A 26,410-nucleotide genomic window follows, 5' to 3' on the forward strand; every position below is an offset into this window, starting at 1 on the left:
CCGGGGGCGGGACTTAGCTCAGTCGGTTGAGTGCTCGCCCGAGGTTCTTGTGTCGCAGGATCGAACCACCTCGGTGGATCCATTCAACTGATTACATTTTTTCTCTCGTTCCATCCAGTGCACCACAACTGGTCAAAGATCGTGGTATATGTTTTCCTGTCTGTGGAAAAGTGCATATAAAAGATCCCTTGCTGCTAATGAAAAAATGTAGCGGGTTTCTTCTGATAACTACATGTTAGGGTCTCCACGACCACTTGAGTACTCTGGCACGGGTTGAGTTTAGCAAGACTCGAGTCCGTTCACAGGACTCAGTTCCCGTACAAGGTGGAATACAATGATCAACTATAATACAATGGACAATGTAGGACAATAATTCCAGCAGTAGCCAATCAACGATATTAAGATGCACAACAATTATATGATCATGCGCTAGTTTCTCTTTTTAAACTGGCCGTCCGTCACAACACAGAACATATCAACCGGTTTCTAAATGCAATACAATGGCATGATTTGGCACCCATGTTCAGCGCTATTTTACGTTATTCCTTAAATGGACATTCCTGAGTTTGCTGCAATTTTAAAGATGTTATCGAGTAAAAGAGACTTTTTAACGATTGTAATTACATATCAAATATATTTTTCTGCATAAAATATTAGTGGCTGTATATTAAACGTGTTTCTGATCGTTCTAATATTTGTACTAGGTTAAATTTCATTTTATTTCCTAAAATATATTTTTTCGTACGTACGAAATTATATGAAGTCAAAATCCAATTTGGGACCGGCCTCGGTAGCGTCGTGGCAGGCCATCGGTCTACAGGCTGGTAGGTACTGGGTTCGGATCCCAGTCGAGGCATGGGATTTTTAATCCAGATACCGACTCCAAACCCTGAGTGAGTGCTCCGCAAGGCTCAATGGGTAGGTGTAAACCACTTGCACCGACCAGTGATCCATAACTGGTTCAACAAAGGCTATGGTTTGTGCTATCCTGTCTGTGGGAAGCGCAAATAAAAGATCCCTTGCTGCCTGTCGTAAAAAGAGTAGCCTATGTGGCGACAGCGGGTTTCCTCTAAAAAAAACCCCACAGTGTCAGAATGACCATATGTTTGACGTCCAATAGCCGATGATAAGATAAAAAAATCAATGTGCTCCAGTGGCGTCGTTAAATAAAACAAACTTTACTTTACTTTAAATCCAATTTGAGCTTCTTACAAATATTATGATGACCACAAACACATTGAATATACAGACACTGATATTCTAAACAAGAAAATATATTTTGTATGTAAGTTTAATCGTAGAAATATTTAATTTTTCAGAAACATCTTACAATGCAACAAACTCAGGAATGTCCCTTTAATGTCATTAATATTTAGTGTAAGTGTCGGGTACTCGGGAGTCCAATATGTTGGACTCGTGGTGACCCACCTACATGTCAGAATTATCAAATGTTTAATTAATCAATGTGCTCTAGTGGTATCGTTATACACAAAAATTTCTTCTTCTAAAGACCCCCATCCCAGTTCCTACATAATTAAATTTCTTTAAGATGGTCCAGCACAGGTGTGGTAAAACATGTCAATCTTTTACTATAAACCATTTAAATGGAATCAACCGTTTAGTAAGTATTATGTCAGTCTATACAGGCGAAGACACTATAGACGTTTTCTTCATCCGATTTAGAATATAATCACATACTATAAATATTATATTATTATTGTGTTCACCAATATAAATAAAATAAATGATATATCGAAAACAGTACTCGCTGTGGCACTGCTTCATATAGCATAAGCAACAAGAATTGGAAGATTCAATAAAATATTATTAACCCGAGGCGTATTAATTTGACGAAAAATCGCTTTGTTACATCCGGTTAATCGCTGAACTTCCGGAATGCTCTTTTACAGCATGTTGGAACGTTTTATTTAACACAAATTTATCCCTGATGTTTATTTAAATAGTTAATCGTTTCTGCTGACAGTAGGTATATTGATTTCTGTGATACTTTACTTAAATTACAGTAATTTAAACGGAAGTGATGAATTCAGTTGCTTTTCCGTTTTGGTCACTCGCAACTTCCGCTTGTATCACCGAAAACAATGGCGGCAAATTTATCATGTTTTCACTGTTTTTTTAACAGTTTTAACACCTTAGCTTTTGGCGTGAAATAAAATCTACCCAAACCACACTCTTATGACACATGATATCTGTTTTCACAATAAAATTCAAATGCCAAGACTGGTATACATATAGAATGATAAAGACAAACAGGTTTTTATTAAATTAAAACAATAATTTTGAAAGATTTTTGTTGAATTTCTGTTTCACCTCCTTGCTAGGTCTTCAAAATGGACTGCTTTTCACAGGCCGTAGAACTCTTTACAGATGTAAATACTTAAGAATGGTTTCATTGGCAGAGAGCTAGTAACATGAGCCCATAAGCAGTCTCGTAACCCATTTACAGGTTACCACAAAATATAGCCTGGTAACCTATAGGTTACCACAACTATATGAAAGTTACAATTGAATTCCTGTTAATACTACTTATAATACCCTTACATGTGTGTCAGATGGAAACTACTCGGCACACATCTAGTTGTGCTGCTAAAATGTGGCCATTCTGAAATTGTATCGGTTCGCACGAACATTGGTACGAGAAACGAAGTCCTGAAGTAAATTTAGCTAGTGGGTGCTGCTTAAACGCAGATTACTGAAATTACTTGCAATTGCACAAACAGTGCAATTTTGTATGAGAAAACAAAACGTGGAAGTAAATTCATCTAGTGGACGCTGCTTAACCGGGGAATGACTATAATTGCTTGAAATTGCACAAGTACGCGCGAGCAGTGATGCAATTCCTTTTGAGAAAATGAAATGTGGAAGTCCGGAATGCATTGCCTGGTTTATGTTCAGTGAAATTTTTGTCAAGAACCTCGTTCTTGACTTATCTTACATGTGGTAAACTCCCAGTAACCTGAACGACCATTCACTACTTACTTCGATGCCTGTGAGCATGAGACCATCCCTTCATCGCATCTCTGAACATCCAACAAATATTTGTTTCGTATCTTTCAGCACTTTGATACCAATCGACAACCGTGGCATCTCTGGGGTGTTTCAAGGTGGTCGCCCGCCAGCCCAAGGAAGAACAAGTGACCCGGAACATGTCTCTCGTTGACCTTGGCAAACGGCTGCTCGATGCAGCGAAGCGTGGCGAAACCGACACGGTCCGTGCATTGATGTCAAACGGGGCTCCATTCACAACAGACTGGGTGAGTTTCTCATGTCATACTGTACATTCTTGCCGACTGGACAAGGTTATCCAGCTTTTGCACGGTGCTAGAAAAATCTGTCTGACCCTAGGGCTAGATAAATCTGATCCAAGAACTAGACGATTTCTACACACACATGATGTCATAACTCATGTTTTACGAAGATTGATGTCTTAATTCATAGTTTTCAAAATTCAGTTTGCCATTTCATGTTGTATCATTGTTTTAAGAATATTTAAACCAATTAATATTTTCAACTTTATACTTACTGTTAAGTTGTTGCATTTTTATGTCGTTCCATAAGTTGGACTATATTTTTCAGCTTATGATTAAATTAGTTTCATTGTTTGTAGGTGAAATGTTTACGAATCGTTCAACAATAAACAAACCATACGTAGCTTACAAAATCGATGTTTTGTTACTGTAATTAAATGGGCAAGAAAAAGAATCAATCACCGTTGTGAGGTATAGATAAGGCAATTCCAACCCGAGGGACAAAATGTTTTTTTGTGCTCTAGCAGTGTCGTTAAACAAAACAAACTTTTAACCTTTGTTTTTCTATTTTCAGCTAGGGACGTCTCCACTACACTTTGCTGCCCAATATGGTCACTGCCGGACGGCGGAGGTGCTGTTACGAGCGGGAATCAGTCGAGACGCTCGCACAAAGGTAGACCGCACGCCGTTACATGTGGCTGCTCAGGAGGGTCATCTGGAGATTGTGGAATTACTGTTGTCAAATTCTGCTGATGTGGATGCCAAAGATATGGTGAGTGTATTTAGTGTTTTCCATAGAAATTTGGCACGACATGATAGACTAATCGCTTTGGGGCATTTTCACCATTTTCGGGGCACTTTTTTGATATTTTTATTATTAACCAGCCTCAGTGGCGTCGTGGTTAGGCCATCGGTCTACAGACTAGTAGGTACTGGGTTCAGATCCCAGTCGAGGCATGGGAATGTTTAATCCAGATACCAGCTCCAAACCCTGAGTGAGTGCTTCGCAAGGCTCAGTGGGTAGGTGTAAACCACTTGCACCGACCAGTGATCCATAACTGGTTCAACAAAGGCCATGGTTTGTGCTATCCTGCCTGTGGGAAGTGCAAATAAAATATCCCTTGCTGCCTGTCATAAAAGAGTAGCCTATGTGGCAACAGCGGGTTTCCTCTAAAAAAATTACTTCTTTTTCTTTTTGTTTGCTTGTTGACTACACGTCGAGGCCAGCAGTGGCTATGAATGATACTGTTCTCTGTATATCACTTCTTGTGCTGTACAGCCTCTTCTGGAGCCTCTACTGGATTAATTTTGGACAAAACCCACGTTGAGTGGGTACAAGTTTGTAATTTTTACTCACATATTCACTTAAATGTTTTATAAATACATAAAATAAAGTTCATATTTGAATCGGAAAGTGTTATTTGCATGTATTTTTTAAACTTTATGATATTTTAGGTCCAAAAAAAAAGTCACATTTACTAGCTGTCCAGTATTTATGTCCATTATTCTCAACAATAGAGGCTTTCTGACCTGAATTAAAAAAAAAATACGAACACCAATTCATATCCCAATATTTGGTGATTTATATTGTTGGAAAAACTATCAAATGTATTATCAAATTAGCTGTCGCAATCAGCTATCAATCCCTGAAAATTACTGCAACGTGCTGCCATTGTTGTCAAGCGAAAATACTTGCTAAAAACCACTTTTTCAACTAAAATTTTTAAGGTATTTTCCATAGAAAAAACTAAATCTAGAGACACAGGAAGCTGAGTTGTCTTCCGTTTCCTGTTAATAAATCGTTTCCGTTGAGTGTCATGTGCAAAATGGTGGGAAATATGAATTGGGGAATGCACTGTATACAGGGTACAGGGGAATGCACTGTGTACAGTATGTTGACTGGTGTGACGTCGGGCGAGATATCTTGCCTGTAGTAGTCGGAAGGTTAATAAATGAATGGCAAAAGATATAAATGGCATATTTTATTAATTAATAATACATTTTCTAGGTGTATTATAAAGACATTTAGAGAATTATTTAAAAAGGCTTGTTTAATCTCAGGGCAGCATTGTGCTGATTGAGGCAAGATGCACTAGACTATTGAGACAGTACCACACCATGCTAAAACAAGCTAGGGAAAACAATATACATACATGTATTGAATGAGAAAGCATTTCACCTTTTAACACGTTGCAACACATTTTTTAAAAAGAGATTGTCATGAATTTGCTGCGATTGCAGAGACGTGTCCAAGTAACAAACCCTTTCTAGTGACTAAAATTAGATATTGAATTACATTTCCTTTATTAGAATTATCAGTCTGTTTTTTTGTGGTGAAATTTGACTTCGAATTTGGAAAATATACATCTTTTTGTAATGTAGTAGTGTTGGTATAAAGTGCTCCTACCGGCAGTAGCGAGTGGGATTTTCCCCACTAGCTCAGTTGGTAGAGCGCTGGACTCTCGTACTGAGAGTCCGTGGTTCGAATCCTCTCAGTGGAGGTTGATTTTTCTGTTACATATAAATATGGGAATGTGCAGTTCAGTGTGAAAAAGGCATAAAAGCAGGCAGTGCTCAAATGATACGCGCAGTTTGCCGATAAAGATGGAATGTTTTTTAATAACCACTGCAAATTAGTGATCACAATTCGTGAAATGCAGAAGATCTTCTATATATATACGATAATTTGATCACTAGAAATAAGTTTGCGAGCCACCTAGACATTTTTCATGTTTGACTGTACATCTCCTGATGACAGTACTTGCCAACGAGTAGATTTATCAGTTTAATTTGAAATATTTTATTTAATATGCTCTATTATTCATTCATTCATTGCAACTTATTTTCGTGCTTATATCCAATTAAGGTTCATATGTCTGACGCCATATAACCGTAATTAAAATGTGTTGAGTGCGTCGTTAAATAAAACCTTTCTTTCTTTCCAATTAAGGTTCAAGCACGCTGTCCTGGGCACACCTGAGCTATCTGTCCAGGACAGTGAGTGAGTTGTTAGTTGGTTAGTGACAAAGAAGAGGGTGTAGTGGCCTTACACCTACCCTATGAGCCCTTAAGAATTTGGTCTGGGTTGGAGCCGGTACTGGGCTGCAAACCCTGTACCTACCAGCCTGTAGTCTGAGGCCGGTGCTCTAGTATTTTATTTATGATGTGCTGCTCAGTCTAATGTAAATGGGGAGATAACTCCCAAGTTACATTCTACCTTGTTTAACATTTAGAATTTAACGACCAGGGAATATTTTCTTTTCTAAATTTTTTATTAGCAGCAGTTACTAATGAACTTCAGATTGATTAGCAACTACTATTTAACAATTTAAAATTGTATATTGATCTTTGAAACTTGCAATGCGATACCTTACAAAATGTTCCCTGATGACCTTATATTTGCAACCCCTGTTTTTAATTCTCCACGGCACTTTTTTTTTTACTGTAGACTATATTAGAATTTGTTTTCCACTGCTTTTTTTTGTTGCCATGGACGGTTTTTTAAAGGGACATTCCTGAGTTTGCTGCATTGTAAGATGTTTCCTACTAATAAAATATTTCTAAGATAAAACTTGTATATTAAATATATTTTCTTGTTGAGAATATCAGTGTCTGTATATTCAATGTGTTTCTGGTCGTCTTAATATTTGTAAGAAGCCCAAACTTGATTTTGTCTTAAAATAATTTCGTACGTACGGAAAAAAATATTTTAGGAAATAAAATGACATTTAACCTAGTACAAATAAAAGGATGATCAGAAACATATTTAATATACAGCCACTAATATTTTATGCAGAAAAATATATTTGATATGTAATTACAATCGTTACAAAAGTCTGTTAATCGATAACATCTTAAAAATTGCCGCAAACTCAGGAATGTCCCTTTAATTGCAGGGGTTGTGTTTGACATCCAATAGCTGATGATTAATACGTCAATGTGCTCTAGTTGTGTCATTAAACAAAACAAAAATGTTTAACTTTATGTGACCATGTTTAAAAAAGTTTTCACTGTTAATTTTTGTTGTAATGTTATTATTATTAAATACAACAGTTGAAGATGACGCCACTTCACTGGGCGACTGAAAAGGGACATCTCCAAGTTATCGAAGTTTTACTCCGACACGCAGCCGATGTTACTTTTGAAAACAAGGTGAGAAACCCTCTCTCAATGTCTTGTTTGTGGTCATTAACCATATGTCTGACACGATATAACCGTAAATAAAATGCGTCGAGTGCGTCGTTAAATAAAACATTTCCTTCCTTCCTTAATAGTGAAGCATAAGTGTTGTTTTTGTGATGGTGGTTTTCGAGTACTCTGCCAAGGTTTCTGCCAGAGGGTAAAACGGGTATGGTCCCATACCCAAATGTTTGTTTTTTTAAGTTAACCTTTTGACAAAATTAATTATGCTTATCATTACAGTAAAATTAATTACTCTTATCATTACTGTATGATTTTGTTAACCTTAACCCTAAACTTAACCCATTTTCTTTCTGGGGGAGGCCCCCTCATGCCCACTGTTGACTGTGTTTGCATTCAACTTCATAGTACCATACCCTAAAATTTCTTTCTAGCAGAAACCCTGTGGCAGCATTGGATTCCGTCTCTATGATTGAGCTACATAATGACCCCAATCAACAATTTTGAACAATTTGTTCAGAAGAGATTTTGTATAAAACACTGATGTTGAATAACAGTAATACACTAGTGATCGATTATAATAAAAGAAATTTGATCGATTTGGCTCTATCGATGTGATGTTCAATTATAAAAATACATAATTGATTGTGTTGGTAAATGTTAACAAAAATTTATGACAGTTAGAACCATATTTTGTGCACTGTTCATATGATTTTCGTAGTTCCATAGTTCGTTTAAAATGGCTAAATTTAAGTTAATTTGTCAGTTTCATTCTGATTTCAGTTTGATCACACCCCTCTTGACATCGCTATTAGTAACGGCAGAACAGACTTGGCACAGATAATCCAGCTGGCTCAGGTATGTTATCATGTTAGAACCCAGTGTAAGTATTTCTTTTGGTGAATGATATTACATCTTTGCAAGTACAGTCTGAAAGTAGCAGTGATTGAATTTTAAATTGGGTTGGGAGGTGGGTATGGCGAGTGTTTTTTGTAACTTGGTAACTAGCCATCAGTGATTATTTTTTTTTACTAGTCACGATTAAAAATTCACTAGACCTACTTTAAGTTAATACAAGTTTACTAAATAATAGTAATAATCAGATATGTCACCTAAAGCGGGAGATATAGCTTAAAAACACTAACAATGGGGGGTTGGGTAGGGTCAGGATATTCATATTTACAAAATATTTAACTGCAACATTTGACAAAAAAAACCTAAAATTCACTAGCAGGCAATAGTAATTATTTACTAGCCCAACATTGAATATCATTTGCCATGGGAGTGTGGCTACCATAATCTAGAAGCCCTGTCTGGCATGGCAATAGTAGTTATTTACTAGCCCAACGTTGAATATCACTTGCCATGGGAGTGGGGCTACCATAATCTAGAAGCCCTGTCTGGCATGGCAATAGCAGTTATTTACTAGCCCAACACTGAATATCACTAGCCATGGCAGTGAGGCTACCATAATCTAGAAGCCCTGTCTGGCATGGCAATAGTGGTTATTTACTAGCCCAACATTGAATATCACTAGCCATGGGAGTGGGGCTACCATAATCTAGAAGCCCTGTTGGGCATGGCAATAGTAGTTATTTACTAGCCCAACATTGAATATCACTTGCCATGGGAGTGTGGCTACAATAATCTAGAAGCCCTGTCTGGCATGACAATAGTAGTTATTTACTAGCCCAACATTGAATATCACTTGCCATGGGAGTGTGGCTACCATAATGTAGAAGCCCTGTCTGGCATGGCAATAGTAGTTATTTACTAGCCCAACATTGAATATCACTTGCCATGGGAGTGGGGCTACCATAATCTAGAAGCCCTGTTGGGCATGGCAATAGTAGTTATTTACTAGCCCAACATTGAATATCACTAGCCATGGGAGTGGGGCTACCATAATCTAGAAGCCCTGTTGGGCATGGCAATAGTGGTTATTTACAAGCCCAACATTGAATATCACTTGCCATGGGAGTGTGGCTACCATAATCTAGAAGCCCTGTCTGGCATGGTAATAGTAGTTATTTACTAGCCCAACACTGAATATCATTAGCCATGGGAGTGGGGCTACAATAATCTAGAAGCCCTGTCTGGCAAGGCAATAGTAGTTATTTACTAGCCCAACATTGAATATCACTTGCCATGGGAGTGTGGCTACAATAATCTAGAAGCCCTGTCTGGCAAGGCAATAGTAGTTATTTACTAGCCCAACATTGAATATCACTTGCCATGGGAGTGGGGCTACCATAATCTAGAAGCCCTGTTGGGCATGGCAATAGTGGTTATTTACTAGCCCAACATTGAATATCACTTGCCATGGGAGTGTGGCTACAATAATCTAGAAGCCCTGTTGGGCATGGCAATAGTGGTTATTTACTAGCCCAACATTGAATATCACTTGCCATGGGAGTGTGGCTACCATAATGTAGAAGCCCTGCCTGCGGTTTAGTAACAAAAATTAGGATACCATAACAAACTCTTCCTGCAAAAGAGGAACACTTGTAAGCAGCTTTCTACCAAGTTTTTCATGCAAAAATGATGTTACCATGGCAACTAGTAATTTGTTGGATATGGATCGCTTTTATCATATTATCAATAATAATTTCACTATTTCTTACATGTTACATAGTCGGTATTCTTTTATTTTGGAAAACACATTTGATTTTTGTTATATGCCAGTTACCTTTATAGTTTTATTAAAAAATAAATAAAAAATAAAAAAGAAAAAATCATGTGTTAAGTAAACATTATTTGTATGTACAATTTGATTGATTGAGAACCTGTGTTGTTAATTTGTTTGATTTTATTTTATTTTTACAGCATACTGATTTAGCATGCGCTGAAGGCGAAACTGTAACCATAGAAACAACGGAAAACCAGGCCGGGGAAGGTCTCATAGCAACAGAGGATGAATTGAACGACTCCGACAGTAAGTAGTGTTCATATTTACGATTACATCTAGACTCTTGTATTTTTATCAGTCGAAAGGCAATATATAGAGAATAACTTATTACTGTTTTAAGATATCAGCTTTATCCTGCGAGGTGTGGGATGCAGCCCAGTGGTGAAGTTTGACTGTAGTTCTTAAATAACGATTTATTTCTTAGTTTTAAAACAAAAATTGTCTTCACAGCAGTTTTTAACAGTAGAAATCATCAACTGAAAATTAAAAAATAAGTAACTTTGAACAATACAACATTCCTTTGCTGATCTTTACTAGTGTAAAAGAAGTTCCATCCCAAACAGATATGTTTTTGGTCAGTGACCAAAAAGTAGAAATTTATCTAGTCATCATATCTTGACAGTACATATAGTGATTGTGGGATGAAGAAGAAGTTAGTTTTGTTTAACGACACCACTAGAGCACATTGATTTATCAATCATTGTCTATTGTATGTCAAACATTTAGCAATTTTGACCTATAGTCTTAGAGAGGAAACCCGCTACATTTTTCCATTAGTATCAAGGGATCTCTTATATGCACCATCCCACAAACAGGATAACACATTCCACAGCCTTTGATATACCAGCCATGGTGCACTGGCCGGAATGAGAAATAGCCCAATGGGCCCAACGACGAGGATCGATCCTAGACCGACAGCGCATTAGGCAAGCACTTTACCACTGGGCTACGTCCCGCCTGTGAGAATATGAGCTGACCAAAAATATAGAAATTGATATATAGTATAGTCATGATATCTTGACAGTACATATAGTCATGATATCTTGACTACATATAGTCATGATATCTTGACAGTACATATAGTCATGATATCTTGACTACATATAGTCATGATATCTTGACTACATATAGTCGTGATATCTTGACAGTACATATAGTCATGATATCTTGACAGTACATAGTCATGATATCTTGACAGTACATATTATAGTCATGATATCTTGACAGTACATATAGTTATGATATCTTGACAGTACATATAGTCATGATATTTTGACTACATATTATAGTCATGATATCTTGACAGTACATATAGTCATGATATCTTGACAATACATATAGTCATGATATCTTGACAGTACATATTATAGTCATGATATCTTGACAGTACATACATAGTCATGATATCTTGACTACATATTATAGTCATGATATCTTGACAGTACATATAGTCATGATATCTTGACAGTACATATAGTCATGATATCTTGACAGTACATATAGTCATGATATCTTGACAGTACATATTATAGTCATGATATCTTGACTAGTGCTGCAACGATAACCGGTGTACCGGTATACCGCGATAATTTATCAGCTCGATACGAACCGCGGTACAGTTTTGCGTATCGCGATTTTTATACGCTATTTTTTGTCCTTATCTTATTTGTCTTGAAATAGGCAAACAAACAAACAAACAAAAAACACATCATTTTATTAATTGGTGATGACAGGAAATGTAACAATCACGTCAAGAGTAGTCGGCTTACTTGTTGGCATACGAAGTGATAGGTCGGTTATACTTGGTTCTAACTTCTAAACAAAACGTGTTAAAAGTCCAATGAAAATAACCAGTTAACGATAATTACAAATAAATGTTTTGTTACTTACACATTATCATTCATTGTTCATTTACGTTGGAATACGACTACGGCTATCATCTTCAAAGAAATAAACCAACAGATGAGAATCACACTTCGCTGTTTTTCACTAAACTCGGAATACTTCGGTCGATCGTTCAAAATACCTCGGCTCTGTTTCGGTCGATCTGCTGAAATATTGCGACTCAATACGTACATTTCCGTGTCAAGCGAGCAGCAACGGAAAAGTTCGATAGTAAGGATTTCCGAATGTGACAATTTATAAATAGTTTGATACCGTCACACCAGTGTTCTAGTAGATTAGTATTGTGTTAAAAAATAAAAATATGACCTAAAACATTTAGCCTGACAACTGAAACTAATAAAGATCATTAAAACGTTATGCCTTCTGTTTTCATTAAAAAAAACCCAACCCCATAAATATTAAATTTAAATAATATCAACTGTATTGCAATACATATTGCAATACAGTTTCTTATATCGCAATATATCGCAATACAGTTTCTTATATCGCAATATATCGCAATACGGTTTTGACCGTATCGTTGCACCCCTAATCTTGACAGTACATATAGTCATGATATCTTGACAGTACATATAGTCATATCTTGACAGTACATATAGTCATGATATCTTGACAGTACATATAGTCATGATATCTTGACATTACATATAGTCATGATATCTTGACAGTACATATTATAGTCATGATATCTTGACAGTACATTTAGTCATGATATATTGACAGTACATATAGTCATGATATCTTGACAGTACATATAGTCATGATATCTTGACAGTACATATTATAGTAATGATATCTTGATAGTACATATAGTCATGATATCTTTACAGTAAATATAGTCATATCTTGACAGTACATATTATAGTCATGATATCTTGACTACATATAGTCATGATATCTTGACAGTACATATAGTCATGATATCTTGACAGTACATATTATAGTCATGATATCTTGACAGTACATATAGTCATAATATCTTGACAGTACATATAGTCATGATATCTTGACAGTACATATAGTCATGATATCTTGACAGTACATATAGTCATATCTTGACAGTACATATTATAGTCATAATATCTTGACAGTACATATTATAGTCATGATATCTTGACAGTACATATAGTCATGATATCTTGACAGTACATATTATAGTCATGATATCTTGACAGTACATATAGTCATGATATATTGACAGTACATATAGTCATGATATCTTGACAGTACATATATAGTCATGATATCTTGACAGTACATATTATAGTCATGATATCTTGACAGTACATATTATAGTCATGATATCTTGACAGTACATATAGTCATGATATCTTGACAGTACATATTATAGTCATGACATCTTGACAGTACATATTATAGTCATGATATCTTGACAGTACATATTATAGTCATGATATCTTGACAGTACATATAGTCAAAATGTTGCAGGATGAATAGGTATTACTCTTCCAGACCGGCGTCGTGGTTAGGCCATTGGATACAAACCCTGTAAATGGCTTACAATATAATATTTATGTTAGGTCAAAATTTTCCCTCTTATACTATTTGATGAAACAGCTTGGAGAATATCAGAAATGTGCTCAGCCTCAGCTAAATAGAAGTTGAGAAGATCACACATATATCTGTGTCTTGGGGGAAAAACAACCTGTGATTTTTTATAAATTTACATGTAATTTTAGCAGATGAATTTTTATTTTACCTGCTAGGTAATGGACTGCTTTTCACTTTTTGCAGGCCGATATTTCCGAATATGGTGACTTTGGTCGGAAAATCTGTAGCCATATTAAGTGTTCAGTTAAAGGGACGGACCCTAGTTTCAACCTGTGAAAATTAACACTAAGTTTAGTTCATCTACAAACCTGTAACACATTTGAATAAAGTTACAGTTGAGTGAAACATGAGTCTGTGACTTTGAAATGGTGGAACCGGCCTCAGTGGCAGGCCATCGGTCTACAGGCTGGTAGGTACTGGGTTCGGATCCCAGTCGAGGCATGGGATTTTTAATCCAGATATCGACTCCAAACCCTGAGTGAGTGTTCCGCAAGGCTCAATGGGTAGGTGTAAACCACTTGCACCGACCAGTGATCCATAACTGGTTCAACAAAGGCCATGGTTTGTGCTGTCCTGCCTGTGGGAAGCGCAAATAAAAGATCCCTTGCTGCCTGTCATAAAAGAGTAGCCTATGTGGTGACAGCGGGTTTCCTCTAAACAAATCTGTATGGTCCTTAACCATATGTCTGACGCCATATAACCGTAAATAAAATGTGTTGAGTGCATCGTTAAATAAAACACTTCTTTCTTTCTTTCTTTGAAATGGTGAAATACCCTCTAAAAATAGACGAAAACTCGACTCTATAACTGTTACTTCTCAGATGCATGTGCGTTTTTAAAAATATGAGAAATGAATTTTGTGATATTAAAACCACCATGATGACCAAACACATTTCGAATGTACGGAAATTGATAACCTAAACCATAAAATCTAAGTAAAGTATGATTTCAGTTATGAAAAACGGCTATAATAGTAAAAAATATGCCTTAGTGTTTAAAAACTAGGTTATGTCCCTTTAAAGCGATACGACCAAAAAAATTTGAATGATCTTTATGGCATATTAATAAGACAATACATTTGCAAATTCAACTTTAATTCACCTTGGCGAGTAGGCAAACAACAGCTTACGCCTTGTATTAGCTTTAAATTGTCTGTGTCCTACTATTTGATGAACGAGCATACCAACTATTAACAGAGTAATATCTATATCAGGTTTGAAACTTTTCACAGAGTCTGCGTCGAACTGCGACCAAAGCAGTACGTCCGTTCTGGCCACGCTGGCCGCTCTAGCCGAAGCGACGGCTCCACGAACTAACACACAGAGTGAGAACTTTATTTATTTATTTATTACCACCCCACCCCTGCCCCCTCCCCAGCAGTGTTTCTGCCAGAAAGAAATTTTATGGTATGGCGCTATGGAATTGAACGCAAGCACAGTCAACTGAGTTTAGGGTTAGGGTTAAGAAAATCATACAGTAATGATAAGAGTAATTAATTTTGTTGAAAGGTTAACTTAAAAAAATAAAATCTGCAGAAATCTGTGACAACAATACAGAGTAACACATGTGTAAGATCCTTTCTTACTATTTGATAGGAGATAAAAAAAACATTTCTCATTTCCATCCATCCATCCATCCATTCATCCAACCAGCCCATCCATCCATCTATTGACTCAATATTTGCTTTGTAATAATCTGTATTAGTTCATTAATTTCAGATGTATGTATGTTAAAAGCACTGGATAATAATCTCATTTGCTGTGTGAATGAATGAAATCTATATTAATTATTTCAATCTGAATTAATGAAATCTGTATTAATTATTTAGAAATGTATTAATTATTTAGAAATGTATTAATTATTTAGAAATGTATTAATTATTTAACTCTGTATTAATTAATGAAATCTGTAAATTAATGAATGAAATCTGTATTATTTCAGTCTGTATTTACGAATGAAATCTGTATTAATTATTTCAATCTGTATCAATGAAATCTGTATTATTTCAATCTGTATTAATGAATGAAATCTGTATTTATAAATGAAATCTCTATTAATTATTTAGATCTGTATTAATGAATAGATCTGTATTAATAATTTCAATCTGTATTAATGATTTCAATCTGTATTAATGAATAAAATCTGTATTAATCATTTCAATCTGTATTAATTATTTCAATCTGTATAAATTAATTAAATCTGTATTAATTAATTAAATCTGTGTGGATTATTTCAGATGTGAGTACGTCGGAAGCGATGAACTGGCTGGAATCTCAAGGAATAACAATGATATCGTCGGCCGATGGAGGACTCATAACGTCGGCCGTCGACAACGGACAGACCGTTTCCCTGACCGGTATGAACATGAATGTTTTATTAGCCCTCCTACCAGTCCAACCGGAGGGGACTGTAGGTTTCATATCTGTTCTTTTGTCTGTCTGTCCATCTGTCTGTCTGTCTGTTCATCCATCTGTCCCACTTATAGTTTTCTGGATGTTTTTTGACAATGCCTTGAGATATTGAGCTGAAAGTTTCTGTATAGCTTTATCGTGTACTGTTACAGATCAAGTTTTACTTCCATGATGATTTACCCAATTTTGACAGAGTTATGGCAATTGAACTTAGGAGATACAAAAATTAGTTGGACCGGCCTCTGTGGTGCAGTGGTTACGCCATCGGACCACAGGCTAGTAGGTACAGGGTTCACAGCCCGGTACCGGCTCCAACCCAGAGCGAGTTTTTATGGGCTCAATGGGTAGGTGTAAGGCCACTACACCCTCTTCTCTCTCACTAACCTCTAACAACTAACAACTAACCCACTGTCCTGGACAGACAGCCCAGATAGCTGAGGTGTGTGTCTAGGACAGCGTGCTTGGATATAAGCATGGAAATAAGTTGAAATGAAATTAAATTATTTGGGCTACTCTATGAATGCTTGTTTTTTTAAAAATTATTATCCACATATTGCAACATAACTAAGTTGATAAAAAAAGCATGAAGCCCATATGTAATACAATATACCACGCCTTTGCAGAAGCCGCGACACATTTCATTGGTTATAATTGACATTGATCTTCCCAGGTGACTAGGTTGATCACGCTACAAAGACATGGTTGATTTGACAGGAATATTCAATGTCAAATCAATCAAGTTTAGGACTCACGGTCTCAGATTACAATGAAATTTGGTACACTTATAGTTGTAGATGAGAACATTTTAGAATTCTACAGAGCTTCTAGAATTGTTATAGAATCTACTAGTCATGGGATCAGTTATAGAATCTACTAGTCATGGGATCAGTTGTAGAATCTACTAGCCATGGGATCAGTTGTAGAATCTACTAGCCATGGGATCAGTTGTAGAATCTACTAGCCACGGGATCAGTTGTAGAATCTACTAGCCACGGGATCAGTTGTAGAATCTACTAGCCACGGGATCAGTTGTAGAATCTACTAGCCACGGGATCAGTTGTAGAATCTACTAGCCACGGGATCAGTTGTAGAATCTACTAGCCACGGGATCAGTTGTAGAATCTACTAGCCACGGGATCAGTTGTAGAATCTACTAGCCACGGGATCAGTTGTAGAATCTACTAGCCACGGGATCAGTTGTAGAATCTACTAGCCACGGGATCAGTTGTAGAATCTACTAGCCACGGGATCAGTTGTAGAATCTACTAGCCATGGGATCAGTTATTAAAAAAAATTACTAGCCACAGCTGTTGGATTCTGCAAGTAAGGTTTTGATTGGTGGACATGAGCTCCAACTGGCTGGTGTTAGATCCACATGTAATAGTGGAGCTAATTTTAATTAGATTGCTCAAATTTGTAGTGTATAACTTGAAGAATTGTTTTTATTTTGTTTAACAGAGGCTGGGAAAATTGCTCTGAATATCATTCGTCAGCAACAGGGTTTGAAAACGACGGAGTCTGATCAGGAAAATGACGGAACGCTCGAAACGGTCGTTGGAGATTCAAATCAGGTTTGTTATATACCAAAAAGATGCCAAGACTTACTTCCTCCATGGGAGGGGCGGGACGTAGCCCAGTGGTAAAACACTCGCTCAATGCGCTGTCGGTCTAGGGTCGATCCCCGTCGGTGGGCCCATTAGGCTATTTCTCATTCCAGCCAGTGCACCACGACTGGTATATCAAAGGCCGTGGTATGTACTACCCTGTCTGGGATGGTGCATATAAAAGATCCCTTGCTGCTAATCGAAAAGAGGAGCCCATGAAGTGGCGTCAGCGGGTTTCCTCTCTCATTATATGTGTGGTCCTTAACCATATTAACTGATGCCATATAACCGTAAATACAATGTGTTACGTGCGTCATTAAATAAAACATTTCTTTCTTTTTTTCATCCATCGGCTATCATTAAAATTATTAATTTATTGTTTTGCTGCAATCTATTTGCATAAAGTTAAGATGTATGATATATAACGGCCACTCATACATAGTTTATCATATAGATACTATTTTCACCAAAGAAAGTGGCTGTGATGCAGACATTTTATTGTTTAAATAAATGCCAAATAATAAGGCTCACGCGAGCTTGACTGCCATGCCAGTTACCGTAAAGCAAAATCAGTGTCACCTTTTAAAAATAGTGACGACTTGCATTCTACACAATCACGGATGAATGGTGAAGAACTTGAGGAACACAGATTCACAGATTCACCTATTCATAGATAATAATTAAGTGTTATGTACCTGAGAGTTCAAAGTGACACTGGCACCACTGTTGAAGCATGTAACTTTAATTCTATTGTCATCGCGTGTGTGCTGGAAATTGTACAAGGGTGGAGATCAAGACTATTTTGATTAAAAATTCAAATCTCTCTCCCAGTAGTACAGCGCTTGCTCAATGTGCGGTCGGTGTGGATTGATCCCCATCGGGCCCATTGGGCTATTTCTCGTTCTAGCCAGTGCACCATGACTGGTATATCAAAAGCCGTGGTATGTACTACCCTGTCTGTTGGATGGTGCATATAAAAGATCCCTTGCTGCTAATTGGAAAGAGTAGTCCATGAAGTGGCGACAGCCGGTTTCCTCTCTCAATATCTGTGTGGTACTTAACCATATGTCTGACACCATATAACCATAAATAAAATGTGTTGAGTGCGTCGTTAAATAAACTTGTCTTTCTTTCTTTCAAATCTCCTTCCTGTTAAAAAGTTCGCCCTCACAAACGTTTTGAGAGAGAAGTGACTTCGCTCTGTGATTTTGACCTTGAATAACGGTAGTTTAAAATGTGCTAAGCTATTGTTGTCAAAATATTATTTTCCTTTCACAAACTATCAAAATAACCATAATATTTTAGACAGCAAGCAGTCAGTTGTTTTAAAATGTACTGAGGTGTTGTTGAAGTAACATATCAGTGGCCGTGGTATGTGCTATCCTGTCTACGGGATAGTGCCAGGGTTTCTGCCAGATGATAAAACGGGTATGGCAAATTATATTTTTTCAAGTTAACCTTTTGACAAGATGAACTATTCTTATCATTACTATATACTTTTCTTAACCCTAACCCTAAATGTAACCCATTTTCTTTCGTGTGGATGCATTCAATTATATAGTGCCATACCCATAAATGTATTTCTGGCCGCAACACTGAGTGCATATAAAAGATCCCTTGCTAATGAAAAAATGTAGCGGGTTTCTGCTGTATATCGCAATTACTAAATGTTTGGCACAGGGTTCGCACAGGGCGCTGAAAGTCTCGAATGTTCTTGAATTTGACTGGATCTTCTTGAATGTTCTTGAATCTGATTTTCACGAATTTTCATGCACGTAACTAACAATTTGGCATTTTGTCAAACAATCATTACTAATGTTTGTATGAAAAAATCGGCGAATTGTGTCAAACAAAATAGCGGAGATCCGGGAATTGATGAGTTAGTGGTAGTTTGATTCAGTAGATGGCGCCACCTGATATAGGCTAATGCTACAATGTTTTCTATTGGTTCGTTCAAGAGTGAATGATCAATTAGGGCCGTGTTTGCTTTTTATTTTCTACGCGACGCCATTTGGATTTTTAATTCGCACATGTTGGAAGTATGCAATCTTTACAAGAAACAGTTAAGCATTAGAAAGCCATGCGAAGTCAAACCTGCATACGAAACGTATGCAGCAGCGAGCCAGCGCCGGTGCAACACTGCTTCAGCTCCTAAAATGTTCTTGAAAAAGTTCTATTTTCCCTTACAAATGTTCTTGAATGTTCTTGAATTTGATTTCACACTTTCTGTATGAACCCTGGTTTGACATCCAATAGCCGATGATTAAAAAATCAATATGCTCTATGGTGTCGTTAAACAAAACAAACTCTTTAAGACTATATGTAAAAAATTATCAAATGTTTGACATCCAATAGCCGATGATTAATAAATCAATGTGCTCTAGTAATGTTGTTAAACAAAACAAACTGTAACTTGTTGAACTATCTTTCCTTTCCCTTCAGAAAGTAATAACGATAGTTGCGGAACACCCGAATGAGAATCTGACGACAGAATCTGTCGACTCGATCGTTGTGACAATGCAGGAAGACGGGTCGGTTTCTGAATTACCTGTTGACATCATCGTGGAAACGGCAGGTAGGTCATTATCAGGGCTGTACCATAAGTCGGAGAGGGTGGGGAGTAGACATAGATACACCTATGAGTGATACTGAATAAAGGTTTTGGTAGGCGAGATACTGGCCTCGGTGGCGTAGTGGTTAGGTCATCGGTCTACAGGCTGGTAGGTACTGGGTTCGGATCCCAGTCGAGGCATGGGATTTTTAATCCAGATGCTAACTCCAAACCCTGATTGAGTGCTCCGCAAGGCTCAATGGGTAGGTGTAAACCACTTGCACTGACCAGTGATCCATAACTGGTTCAACAAAGGCCATGGTTTGTGCTATCCTGCCTGTGGGAAGCGCAAATAAAAGATCCCTTGCTGCTAATCGGAAAGAGTAGCCCATGTAGTGGCAACAGCGGGTTTCCTCTCAAAATCTGTGTGGTCCTAACCGTAAATAAAAAATGTGTTGAGTGCGTTGTTAAATAAAACATTTCTTTCTGTTTTTTTCTTTCTTTGGTAGGCGAGACATTTAATATTGTGGAGATCGGCCTTGGTGGTGTTGTGGTTAAGCCATCAGACAAGGCTGGTAGGTACAGGGTTTGCAGCCCGGTACCGGCTCCCACCCAGAGTGAGTTTTACTGACTCATTGGGTAGTTGTAAGACCACTACACCCTCTTCTCTCTCACTAATCATTAACCATTAACAACTAACCCACTGTCCTGGACAGACACTCCAAACCCTGAGTGAGTGCTCCGCAAGGCTCAATGAGTAGGTGTGAACCACTTGCACCGACCAGTGATCCATAACTGGTTCAACAAAAGCCATGGTTTTTGCTATCCTGCCTGTGGGAAGTGCAAATAAAAGATCCCTTGCTGCCTGTCGTAAAAGACAAGCCTATGTGGCGACAGCAGGTTTCCTCTGAAAAACAGTGTCAGAATGACCATATGTTTTACGTCCAGTAGCCGATGATAAGATAAAAAAATAAATGTGCTCTAGTGGCGTCGTTAAATAAAACAAACTTTGGACAGACAGCCCAGATAGTTGAGGTGTGTACCCAGGACATTGTGCTTGAACCGTATTGGATATAAACACAAAAGTAAGTTGAGTAAAATGAATGAAATATTGTAGAATTCTTGGCTTTTTTGGCATTGCAGTTACTGGGACAGTCTCTTTAACAAGTGTTATAAGGTATTGTGTGTATTTCTTTGTTTGGCTAGATGATAACGAGGAACCTGCGAGAAAGAAAATTAAAATCGAAGCTGAGGATTCGATAGAAGAGGCGTCGGTATCTATCCCAGAAACCCTTGTGACGGAGACTGTAGAAGGGGAGGAAGAACAGGTGGAAATTGTACGTTCAACTTTTGGTTTCATTTTTCATTTTCTTGCTTGATAGGAGCATATATGGCAGCATCAGGATTCCTCTCGACCAGCTGTCACAATGATCATATGTTAAACACAAAATAGGGGTACGATCAAGGTTTGCCTGAGGTTCTTGACAGTGAATATTTTGTCCAGTATCACATTGCAATTCTCTGTGCATGTTTCAGAGATCGCTACACAATTAAAACATTAAACAGTAGTTGCTAATCAGAATTCGGTGTGGGATGTACCGTATATCTTCGCCTGTAAGTCGATCTCGGCTATAAGTCGAGTCCCTAATTTCAAGCCCTGAAAACGTATTTTTTTATTGACCCGTTTATAAGTCGACCCATGAAAAACAACTTATAAATATTGAAATATTTCTTATTTTCAGCACATGAGAACAATAATGTACAATATTTGAACAAAAGAAAATTATTTTACAAACTTCGGTTTTCACGTTTTGTACATCGCAATATAATCAGACTATTCCAATCAAACTATCATTATTACATAGCATCAATACGAAATATTCTCTTAGTAGAGAGTGAAAGCTGTTTGACTGTTACTGTATGGTACTGTACAGATGGTTTTGTGCACAGACAACAACTTTATTTATAAACACTGCCAACAGATCACTACGATAAAAAACTGAAAGTATCACGTTTTGCCGCCATATTAATACATGTAAGGAGGATAACTCTGGAAAGTACACTGGTTTTTGTACCAAATGATGTGTATCCCTATTGCTCTAGATAGTGAACTGCAGAGATCAGTCTATTTTAAGGGAAAGCTCAGTAATATTCATGAAGTTAATCACCGCCAAAACATTGTTTGAACAACCATTAATGCCAGTGACCAGATTTCAAAATAAACTCAGGCAACAGGTAGTTAGTATTGTTTACATTTTTACTATTAGTGATGACTGTTAATTTAACTAAGTGGACTGTTGTCTTGGCATGTGAGTGAGATCGTACGCCTTTTCGCATAACCAAAACCGTTCTAATGCCAAAAAAAAAAGGTTATAAAAAATGTGTCAAATTAACATATTTGAGTATAAATACATGGCATACTTCAACAATAAAATTTGTTAAATAATCCCCAAAACAGTAATATTTTTTGGTGAATTTTTTTTACCCTCTTATAAGTCGACCCCCCAAGTTATAAAATAATTTTTGGGTGAAAAAAATTCGACTTATAGGCGAAGATATACGGTAGCCCAGTGGTAAGAGCGCTCGCTTGATGTGAGGTCGGTCTGGGCTGTTTCTCGTTCCAGCCAGTGCTCCACAACTGGTGTAACAAAGGCCGTGGTATGTACTATCCTATCTGTGGGATGGTGCATATAAAAGATCCCTTGCTACTAATCGGAAAGAATAGCCCATGAAGTGACGCCATATAACCGTAAATAAAATGTGTTGAATGCGTAGTTAAATAAACCATTTCCTTCCTAATCAGTATTCAAATGAGAGAAATGTTGCTAATCAAACTTTTGAGGATCAAACTCTCTCGACATACCCATTGGGTTTGGTTCTTGTCCCAACGAGTGCCCCAGTACTGGTATATTAAAAGCCATGTTATGTGTTGTCCTGTCTTTGGGAAAGTGCACATTAAAGATGCCATGCTGTTAATGAAAAAGTGTACCAGGTTTTCTCTACAGACTGTGTCAGAATTATCAACTGTTTGACATCTGATAGCCAATGATTGATTAATTAGTCCATGTGTTCTAGTGGTGTCTAATAGCCAATGATTAATTAATTGATGTGCTCCAGTAGTGTATATACATTTCCGTAACCTGACTATTGCAGGCGAGATGTCTCGCCCGACATCCTGCCAGTCGACATACTGTACACTGTATACAGTGCATTCCCCAATTCATATTTCCTGCCGTTTTGCACAGGGCATTCTCCGGAAACAAAATATAATACAGGAAACAGAATTACTTGACAGCATGATATGCTTTTCGTGGAGTGGGACCAAGCCCAGTGGTAAAGTGCTCGCTAGGATCGACCCCCATCGGTGGACCCATTGGGCTATTTCTCGTTCCAGCCAGTGCACCACGACTGGTATATCAAAGGCCGTGGCATGTGCTATCCTGTCTGTAGGATGGTGCATATAAAAGATCCCTTGCTACTAGTTGAAAACTGCAGCGGGTTTCCTCTCTATGACTGTCAAAATGTCATATGTTTGACATCCAATAGCCAATGATTACTTTTTTGTTTTTCGTTTTTCAATGGAGAATACCTTGGAATATTGAGTTCAAAAAGTATTTTTCGCTTGAAAACAATGGCGATTTAAATATCGACTTTATTTTATGGATTTATAAAACATTTCAGTGAATATATGTGAGTAAACATTATAGACTTGGTTAAATGGTCATTCCCTTCCTTTTCAAAGGAGATGAGACATAGCCCAGTGGTAGAGCGCTCACTTGATGCAAGGTCAATTTGGGATCGATCCCTGTCGGTGGGCCCATTGGGCTATTTCTCATTCCAGCCAGTGCACCATGACTGGTGTATCAAAGGCCATGGTATATGCTATCCCAGGGCTTCTAGAATTTTTATAAAATCCAGTAGCCATGGGATCAGTGATTTTTTTTTTTTTTACTAGCCATGATTAAAAAATCACTAGCCCTACTTTACTTTAAGGTAATACAATTTTACTAAATAACAGTAATAATCAGATATGTCACCTAAAGAGGAAGATAGAGCTTAAAATACTAACATTGGGGGCTTGGGGTGAGGGCAGGATATTCATATTTACAAAAGAGACTTGACTGTAACATTTGACCCAAAAAAAATTCACTAGCCGTCGGGCATGGAAATGGTAGTTATTTACTAGCCCAACACTGAATATCACTAGCCATGGTAGTTGGGCTACCATAATCTAGAATCCCTGGCTATCCTGTCTGTGGAATGGTGCATATAAAAGATCCCTTGCTACTAATGGAAAAAAAGGTAGCGGGTTTCCTCTCTACGACTGTGTCAAAATGACCATATGTTTGACATCCAACAACCGATGATTGATAAATCAGTGTGCTCTAGTGGTGTCGTTAAACGAAACAAACTTCTTCCTTTCCTTTTCAGGATTCATTTTGACTGTTTTTGATTTTCCGTTTTCAGGAGGAGGCAACTGCTGTAGATGTTGGTGAGGATGCCGGGCAAGGGGAGCTGCAGAAAAAATTGGAGGAAATACAGAGACAGGCAGACGAGTTCAAGGAACAGTTAAAGAAGAAGGAAATGGAGGCGGAAGATTACAAAAAACAGTTAAACAAGATCAAGGGAAAGAAGTAGCTAGCCACTGTAAACTCTTTAGAAAATGAGGTGGTTAACAACTGCGAACTCTTTAGAAAATGAGGTGGTTAACAACTGCGAACTCTTTAGAAAATGAGGTGGTTAACAACCGCGAACTCTTTAGAAAATGAGGTGGTTAACAACTGCGAACTCTTTAGAAAATGAGGTGGTTAACAACCGCGAACTCTTTAGAAAATGAGATAGTTAACAATTGTGTACTCTTTACAAAAGAAGATAATTTACAACTGCAAACACTGCAAAGAGAGTCCAGTTTTTTTTACTTATTCTTGTATTTGAAACAGTTCTGGTTTCAAGAACGTTTTCCTAAACGTTTTGAAGAGGCAAAAATGTATTTCCGTTCTAGGATCCCACACAAGCTTGCATAGTGGTGTGACAAGAATGGATTGGTTCTTGGACGTTCGTGGACACAGTTTCGATTACAGGGTTTGTTTTCGGTTTTGTAAAAGGGGAGACAACTGTGTGATGGAGAGAAGATAACTTTTTGTTTTTTTTAAATTAATTTTTTTTTTTTAATTATATATTTTATTATTGTTATGGGTTTTTTTTAATTCTGGTGTTTGTGATTTGAAAGAAGAAACGTTTTGTTACTGCTCTTACTAATATTTTAGAAGAGTGATGTTCAAGATTACAGTGCCACAAACTAATGACGTCATTAGCAATTGGAACAGGCGACGTTGACGATTCAAGGGTCTACAGTTAGATTGTAGCCAGGTATTTTTTTCAAGAAATGCCAAATATACAGTTAGTTCAAGATTACAGTGCCACACAAAAACTGATCCACTTTGACGAAAAAGCTTCCAATAACATTAACATTAAGCAAAACGGAAATGTGTTATCTTATTTATTTTTGCATAACCCATAACTTGGTTATGCAAATTTGTGTTCAATTCTTGGAGGCTTGCACTTTTTAAGACCCTGCAACATCAGCGTGCGATTTTGACAAGAGTCCGGGAGACCGAGGCTCGCAAAAATCATATAGAACTCTCTAGCTTTTGTAGCATACAAACCTGCAAATTATTTGTACAAATTACATTGTAAACTGACTGGAGTGTGTTCTGTATTGTGATTGGTTAATGACATTCTTTTGCCGGGATCAAATAGACAATAACACCCGGAAAACTAATGACGTCATTAGCAATTGGAACAGGCGACGTTGACGATTCAAGGGTCTACAGTTAGATTGTAGCCAGGTATTTTTTTCAAGAAATGCCAAATATACAGTTAGTTCTGTAGAAAAACGATTCAGTTTACAATAGACATAAGCATATGGAGTTTTTAGATTTGCGGGTGTTAATTGTCTATTTGATTGATTCTTTGAAATGACACAGTCAGCATAGATCTCAAAATCCTGGGAAACCACAGTCTTGAATAGCAATATTGCATGATTTTATGCAAAACATTTAGTGTGTCTTCTGTTCTACTAGAGACGCACGGCAGGGCTCCCTGGGTTGGTGGCGGGCTCTAAAGATTTGCAAACAGGGCGACCTTATGACACTTAAATGTTTTAAACCAAAATTGCACATTGATCATTTTCCCGATATTTTGGCCATGTTTGAGGTAGATTTAAAAAAAAAAAAAAAAAAATTCTTTGAAATGAAGAATTTAATTTT

At 37.3% G+C, this 26,410-nt stretch overlaps 1 protein-coding gene across 3 annotated transcripts; it reads left to right on the forward strand.

Annotated features, from left to right (window-relative positions):
- The first annotated feature begins 1,865 nt into the window (after positions 1–1,865).
- LOC121373237 (GA-binding protein subunit beta-1-like) lies at positions 1,866–25,844 on the forward strand. 3 transcript variants are annotated; one of them, XM_041499738.1, is made up of 12 exons: positions 1,866–1,983; positions 3,079–3,275; positions 3,844–4,041; positions 7,323–7,421; positions 8,193–8,267; positions 10,236–10,344; positions 14,789–14,899; positions 15,812–15,931; positions 17,445–17,557; positions 20,033–20,165; positions 21,348–21,478; positions 24,609–25,844. In XM_041499738.1, the coding sequence occupies exons 2-12, from the start codon at positions 3,168–3,170 to the stop codon at positions 24,777–24,779; spliced, it is 1,368 nt and encodes a 455-aa protein (XP_041355672.1). In that variant the 5' UTR covers positions 1,866–1,983; positions 3,079–3,167; the 3' UTR covers positions 24,780–25,844. The 3 variants fall into 3 exon arrangements, with proteins under 3 accessions (XP_041355672.1, XP_041355674.1, XP_041355673.1); XM_041499740.1 differs by having other exon boundaries at positions 14,807–14,899; XM_041499739.1 differs by having other exon boundaries at positions 1,875–1,987.
- Positions 25,845–26,410: the final 566 nt, after the last annotated feature.

The sequence above is a fragment of the Gigantopelta aegis genome, chromosome 5 (assembly GCF_016097555.1).
Source record: "Gigantopelta aegis isolate Gae_Host chromosome 5, Gae_host_genome, whole genome shotgun sequence".
NCBI lineage: Eukaryota > Metazoa > Mollusca > Gastropoda > Neomphalida > Peltospiridae > Gigantopelta > Gigantopelta aegis.

Bases quoted from the DNA above. Each gene is read 5' to 3' on its own strand.
- LOC121373237 (XM_041499738.1), top strand. From the start codon at position 3,168: ATGTCTCTCGTTGACCTTGGCAAACGGCTGCTCGATGCAGCGAAGCGT. The intron at 10,345-14,788 runs GTAAGTAGTGTT...TATCTATATCAG, and splicing joins TGAATTGAACGACTCCGACA to GTTTGAAACTTTTCACAGAG. The intron at 21,479-24,608 runs GTACGTTCAACT...TTCCGTTTTCAG, and splicing joins AGGAAGAACAGGTGGAAATT to GAGGAGGCAACTGCTGTAGA.